Below are 7,806 nucleotides of genomic sequence, written 5' to 3' on the forward strand. Positions count from 1 at the left end.
ATTTTATTTTATTTTATTTTATTTTATTTTATTTTATTTTATTTTATTTTATTTTATTTTATTATATATTAAATGAAATTTAATTTAATTTCATACAAATCAATTAAATTTAATTTAATTTAAATTATTTTATATAAGTTTGATATAATAAAATTTAATTTGATTCAAGTTAATATGAAAAAAATAATTTAATTTAATGCAGATTAATTTAAAACAATTAAATTTAATTAAAATTATTTTATATTAATTTATTGTAATAAAATATAATTCAATTTAATACATAAATTTATTTGATATATAAATATAGTTAGATATGAAAAAAAATTAATTTAATTCAGATTACTATAAAACAAATAAATTTAATTTAATTTAAATTATTTTAAAATAATTTATTATAATAAAACATAATTCAACCTTAATACTTAATTATTATAATAATTAAAGTTATAATAATTATAACATAAAAACTTAATTCAATAATTATAAATTTTTTGGTAAATAATTTAATTTATTTTTATTTAAATTAATTTGACTTTTTTTAATTTTGTTTCAATTTATTTTATTGTAGTTGACTTTATTTGAAATTGATTTTATTTTAATTTAGTGTATTTTTAATAGTGTTAAGTCCACCTGATATTCACCTTTGCTAAAGAGTTGAAGGGCTTGACCATCATATGTAATTGCACTTTATTAGAGCACAGGTCAAGTGATATTCCCATTAATTGATATCATTTACATGTTTTTAATCAAATTTTTGAAAGTTTGATAAACGTCTGTAATCCTCTCCCTTCCTAAATGTTCGCCCAGAGTATTATTTGATGCCAAAAAGACTACTTACAGAAAACTTGTCACCCTTTCCCTATATGTGACAGATCGATGGCAAAGATATGAACATGAGTAAGTAACTTCCTTTATAAAGATGAAAAAATTGTTATGCTCCCCAAAAGCTATCCTTATCATTAAGACTACCGCCGATGCTGAAATGTTACCTCTTCTCTACATCACTCTATGGTGTAGAAGTGTGGACGTTAACGGTTGTGTCGTTGAATAAACTTAAAGCCTTCGAAATGTGGTGCTATCGACGTATATAAAAAAAACAGTTGGACGGAACATGTGCAAAATTCGGAGGTACTTTTGCGCCTTAACACAAAGAAAGAGAGATACTGGAGACAGTAAAACGCAGCAAATTAGAATATTTTGGTCATATTTTAAGGCATCCAGAAAAATATGGTTTACTCAAGCTAAACATTGAAGAATGAATTGAAGGAAGACAAGGCCCGGGAAGAAGAAAGATATCGTGACTTAATAATTTAAGACAGTGGTTTTGTAAAAGTATAAGCTCGCTTTTTCATGAAGCTGTGGATAAAAAAAAAACAGTCATGTTAGCCAATGTTCAAAGCGGACAAGGCACTTAGAAGAAGAAGAAGAAGAAATAAATAATATTTATGATACAAAGTAATATTATTTAGAATTATAAAATTTTTATGATAACATAGTAAGATCGGGGGAATTAATCAACCTATTCCGAGCAAATTTATCCAAGATAGTGGGAATTATTAGGGGACCGTGAGGCTCAATATCAGGACCTGCTTACATTGTAGATATTGCATGGAGGATGATGAAGAGGAATCACCAATACACCTTCTGCTACAGTGTCCTGAGATAGACTCTCCTACTTAGTGTCATACTTTTTCAATTCACTAAGAAAGCTAAATTTTATTTCCATAGCTTGTGTCAATGGCTAGTACCAAAGTGGTTAGTACCAAATGGTTATAGGGACAGGTGTCAGATTCTTTAGGGTATCACAATGAACCTCATGGTCTAAGTGAGTCTTCGGACGGTCCCAGTAACCTCACCTAAACATCTTTTTTAGTTATAGTAGCTGCTGTATCTCTATAGACTTTTAACTAAACCATAATTCGATAAGCCAAATTTATACTTAAGCAATAATTTAATTTTAAATTATAGGAAAATAATTGTATCTTCACATCTTCAGAGTGTAAATCATTTACTTTATAAACAGATATTGTTTGATTTGTCAGAGTTTTGTTACAATAATTATTAATCGGTAGTTTGTTAAGCTCAATTCATAGCAAGCGACATTTTCAATTTCAATTCCAATTAAATTAAATGGAAGAACTAAATTGAACAGATTGAATAATATGGTTTCGGAAAGGTTGTCACGCCCAAAAGCCTATTAACGGCAGACAGATGTGACCAAGCTTAAACGCTTTCCTCATAAAAAAGTGATGAATCTGACGTGCCTTGAATACGACTTGCAAATTCAAGTTACACAAACCCATACATCTGCGAAACCAGCAACTTTAGATACAAGCGAACACTTTCCAGTGACGGGTTAAATAAAAATTAAATACGTATTTTGTAAAAAAAATAAATAAAAATAAAAAATTACAAATACAACATTAAATCAGGCATACAAATCCAAAACAAAGTTTTGCAGCACGAACACGCCGAGCTTATAAACTGCGGTATCGCATGCCTTATAACAAACATTTCATTGTTGAACGCGCGCCAGTCAAGACTATTCATCGAGTCCATCGAGTCCATCGAGCGGTAACGGATTAAACATAAAAACTCATTACGTGCATTTCGATAACCATTTCGAAAGGAAATCTTTATTAATTGAAAATTCTCACCAAGCTTACAAACAATGAAAACAATTGCTTTATTGTGTTTATTAGGCGCCATTTTGGTTTCGGTACAAGGTCGCCCACAACGCGAGGGCGCTGCCTATACGAATGAAGCCATACGTCAGGCCCAACAGACCTTCCTTATACCAAAGGACGCACAAATACAGAACGTACAAGAGGGCATTGAATTGGGCGCATACGAACAAATTCCCGGCAATCAAAGAATAAATCTATTCGAAATTTTGGGTGATCAAGTGCCATCAGAAGTGATCAATAATTTGCAAGCGCAGGTGGATCAGATCGGTAGAAATTAAAACGGAATTAAATGAAATTTTGAAGAGCTAAATGTAGTATTCCGAAAATATTTAAATTAAATAATAATATTTACCGAAAATCGTAGTGTTGAAAAAAAAAAAAAATTAACTGGAATATAAAAACAATGAGAAGTAGAAAAGCAGAAGAAAAGAAGAAATCGAAAAAAAGAGAGTTATGAAGAAGTGTTATATCTAAATTTGTTAATTTAATATTTTTTTCAGTTTAATTTGTTGTTATTAATTTTAAGTTTTATAATAAAAAAAAAAAATTAAAATAAAAATTTATGTTTTTATAAATTTTTCATAAATTTCTTGTGTTTGATTAACTCGAAATTGAGCCGTATTAGGGTTAAGAGTTCGAAGCCCAGTGCGATGTGCTGTAGCTAAAGTTGTTATGCAAAAACCTTAGATGATGAAGCGCTCGTATGCAATTTCAGATGTTACGCAAGACAGTAGTGAGTGGCATGAAGTGAAAGATTATCCAATTTGGCTACTGAAAACACATTTAAAATGAAATGACTTTTTTGCATGTAACAGAGAAACAGGCTTCGACTAATCGTTCCAGTACGTTAACTCCATATGAGCTATGAAGTGTTGAAATCTGTGATGATGAGTTGTGATATTGACAGGAAAGTAAATAGCATACACAATTAACTCATTAACAGTTCATAATGAGATTTTTTTTTGCAAGAATAAGATATGCAATTCACCAATTCAATATTCATTTGCAATTTAATATATATTTAGACATTTCTTGATACTATATCACTGGTATATCATTGGAAAATTTGTGACTGGAGTAATATCATAATATATCACAATATCATAGTATCGCCCAACAGCCGATACTGCGGCCAGAAGAGTCCTATGGTACCAGTTTCACTATTGATTATAGCTTTGTTAATCAAGTCTAGAACTAAATCTAGAGAAGAGTTCTTAAACTGTTCTCTGATGACAGAAATTTCAAACGAAACAAATTTCTTCTGAGCGTTATCAATGATAGGCATTGCAAGAGATTATTATAATTAAGGTTTAAGATCAAAATCGCCCAACAGCCTGTACTGCGGCCAGAAGAGTCCTATTATACCAGTTTCACTATTGATTACACAAAGCCACTTATAGCTTTGTGAATAAAGTCTAGAACTAAACCTAGAGAAGAGTTTTGAAACTGTTCTGATGACAGAAGTTTCAAACGAAACAAATTTCTTCTGAGCATTATCAATACTAGGCATTGCAAGAGATTATTATTATTAAGGTTTAAGATCAAAATCGTCTAACAGCCGGTACTGCGGTCAGAAGAGTCCTATTATACCAGTTTCACTATTGATTACACAAAGCCCCTGAAAGCTTTGTCAATAAAGTCTAGCACTAAATCTAGGTTTATTTAATATGTCTTTCCTGCTCATCCATGAACAATCTGACAAGCTTTCAAAAAAATATGTACTGTCGTAAAAACCTATTTGTTCTAAAAGTCAGGTACGGGCATTCACAAAAAAATGATTCTGCAGTTTCTTCTTCCTGCTGGTTTCCACAACTTCGCATTGAAAGAGTTCCTGTAGGTTCCTGTACAGCATAGAATATTTGATCATATGTTTACAATATCATTGTAAGTATAAGTAACGTACAAACTGGTATGAGACTGCATTGACTAACTGAACTTATTCGACTGGAATGTACTGGACCACAGAACCTTTTTGTGGTCTAGGCAAAGAAACAAGCTGAAGAACTCCTAGAAGAGTATTTCATGGGTCATAAGAATTTAAGAGTAGGACTAGATATGCTCTATAATATTTTTTATAAAAGAAATTGAATTTGGAAAAACACTCTAAGGTGAATAAGGTGATGGCTTATATTCAATAGAAGAGCTTAATTAATTAAAAAACATTTCTGCGGTTATATTATTACCTATATATTATATATGTTATTATATTGTTACATATTATTAAAAATTATTTCTGCGATTATATTATTACGTGTATATAACACTACAATTAGTATAAATATTAATAAGAAGTGGTTAATATGCCACTATCATAGGATATATATACAGAGCGGTCTATGAGATCTATTGTATTATACCTGGAGAGAACATTCTAAACTTACTCAAGCCATCTGCATATCACATTATGATATGTGTCTTATAAACTTATTCTGTGTTCTTCCATTTCATCCTTGAAAGTTATCAATATCAGTTATCAATTTTAAAAACTACATAGTTTCAACATGACAGCATCTGCTACGGGATCAGTAGTTTTGTTTTGGGTTAAATTGATGATATGGATGTAGAATACAGGTGGTTTTATTAGGATGATGCCACAAGCTAAACAATATGTACTCTTTTGGTTGTGTTGTACGAGACGAGGTTGTGTTGTCTCAGTTATATAGTTTGACGCTTTGGTCATGTAAATTAGCTACCAATATTAGGTGCTATATCTCACGCCTCCGATTTTAGATATCGATTTTTTTTTTGTGAGGCTACGTAAAGAAATGTACTTAACATATGTGGCTACTTCTTAAACTTTTGACGCCAACGTTTTAAAAACAAACATCTATTGTCATGATAGAACTATTGCCCCCGACATAACGGCAGTTTAACAAAAGTGACCGTATTACAAAGGGTATTTCATATCTTAAAGCAGGATCAAGTGTATTTTATTCGAATTTACTTCTAGAACCACAAAATGGACTATCATTTGCTGAAGTGGTGGAAAAATTAAACACTCAGCGTTCAGTTCTATAAAAAAACGTTTAATTTTTTAAAATCTAATTTTTATCATAAATTGTACTATAAGAAAAAGTTAAGTTGTACATAAAAAAAATATTCAAAGACAATAATAGTAATAATAAATATTACATAAATTATAATTATAATAATATAACATCTAATAAACAAATTTGCTTGTATTTGGAAGTAGCGATCATGAATTTCAAGCTTCAAGTTTTTGCCATATAATTTGCCTCATTTTGCATTTCTCGAAGCAAACCTGGAACATTTTTTTCTAACGTTGGCTTTCACTATCGTTTGATATATTCCGCGGTCGCACGATTTATTTCCAATAGTTTGGCTTTTCGTTTTCTGGTTTCGCTATATCGTTATATCGTAATATCGTTGTTTCGTTTTTACTTTTTTGCTAGTGAAATTATTGGCTCCATTGCATACTAATTACGTACTACGAAATGTTAAGTTCATTCAAAAAAATTAGCTTGAGAAAAAAGGGTTCCACGCTAAAGCCGACAAACCATTCACCTCTTAACCGGTTTCTTCTATTCATACACTGAGAAAAATAAGTTGCTTCTATCATAAATTTAAAAAAATGATTAATTTTATTATTATAAACAGGAACTGTGACAGTTTGTTTCGATTAATTAATATTGCACAATTCTAAACGTCAATTAAATTAAAATATATTTTAATTTAATATTTTTCGAACTGAACGAATTCGAATTCGAGCAAGCGCATAGAACAAGCGCATGGTTTCGCTGCTTGTGAGTGGAAGAAAGTGCTCCGGTTAGAAAGGTGTTTGCATCGGTCTCTGCTGATGGAAAACGTGTGAGAGAATGCCAGCAACTTAGGTGGAAGGATTAGGTGACCAATAATATAAAAGCACTCGGTACTACCAACTGACTATAACAAGTAACTGATTGGGATGGTTGCATGAGGCTACTGGTAACAGCCAAGGGCGATTCACCAAGCCTGTGATAACCGACTAAGTAAGTAAGTGATATCGAATTAAAGCAGTTTTATCCATTTCACTTTTCGTTTATAGTTTTGATTTCTTGATGGAATTATAAAATAAGTTTTTATTCAGCTGTATAAACATTGAGCCTTGCATTTCTTTGTGTACGAAGTATTTGGTGTTCGGATTAAACTTGTGTTGTTTGTGCTATTATCTTATTTTGCTTTGTATTTTGTAGTTTATATTTTATATGTTCGCTATGTCTACGATAACTAATTCAGTGTTTAACCAGAGTTAAAGGCGCGAATAGATGGGTGCGCATATATTTGAGCTGCTCGAATATTGTAATACTCTCTCTCGTAGTAAACTAAATACATAATTGAAATAAATATAAAGTGGTGTATACAGCGTACGTTTAATAGTAATGTGTGTTTGACAAGCAAGACAGCTAGGTACTATAGTCAGAGGCTGGTGTGCACTACACCAAAATATACATCTGTTATGCTAGCTTTAGGTTTCACTATATATACTTCGATTTGTATACATTTTAGCATAGTCAGCTATAAGTTTTTGATGTTTATTTCACAACATCAACAAATCTCACTATCTAAGAAATCCATCACATTTAACTGATACCGCACGTTGCAGTTACATGCAAAATAATCGCAAGGAATAGAATTTTTAGGTCCATCCTGCTAAGCGAAAGTTTCTTAACAGGCAGTGATTTTGCTGAAATGGGAACTTACTTTGCTTAACGTTGAATTGACATGAACTATGAACGTATGTATTTGTTTTTGCGGCCTTCAAATCTGTACAGTGATTGGTGTTGCCCTGCGATCGTATCTAGTCTAGAAAGCCCTGGTGTAGATCAAGTGAATTAATGTACTACCGTATTTGAAGACATTCTTCCAATTGTAGATATCCTCAAAGCTTGGTGCTGTTATGCTTTGCGCGCTATCCATATTGGCTTTTATTTCTCTTGGCATTAAACTTTTTATATAGTTATATCTGTGATAGTTATACAGTTGATCCGTGATCCATTAATTTTTCCGATTTGCTAAAAATATACAGATCGTCCAATTAAATTGTTTACAGAAATAAATTTGTCCAAATTTCGATAAAAAAATATTGACAGAAGGTACTTGTTAAAGAGTAATGTGACAA

General features: G+C 31.1%; 1 protein-coding gene across 1 annotated transcript; it reads left to right on the forward strand.

Annotated features, from left to right (window-relative positions):
• The first annotated feature begins 2,526 nt into the window (after window positions 1-2,526).
• On the forward strand, window positions 2,527-3,041 carry LOC119661828. The gene has a single exon (XM_038071329.1). It carries the CDS (start codon window positions 2,672-2,674, stop codon window positions 2,963-2,965), a length of 294 nt encoding a protein of 97 aa, XP_037927257.1. The 5' UTR covers window positions 2,527-2,671; the 3' UTR covers window positions 2,966-3,041.
• Window positions 3,042-7,806: the final 4,765 nt, after the last annotated feature.

The sequence above is a fragment of the Teleopsis dalmanni genome, chromosome X, assembly GCF_002237135.1.
Source record: "Teleopsis dalmanni isolate 2A chromosome X, ASM223713v2, whole genome shotgun sequence".
Lineage (NCBI taxonomy): Eukaryota > Metazoa > Arthropoda > Insecta > Diptera > Diopsidae > Teleopsis > Teleopsis dalmanni.

What these genes read in the sequence shown, in the direction of transcription:
- LOC119661828 (XM_038071329.1), top strand. Translation starts at nt 2,672, where the DNA reads ATGAAAACAATTGCTTTATTGTGTTTATTAGGCGCCATTTTGGTTTCG.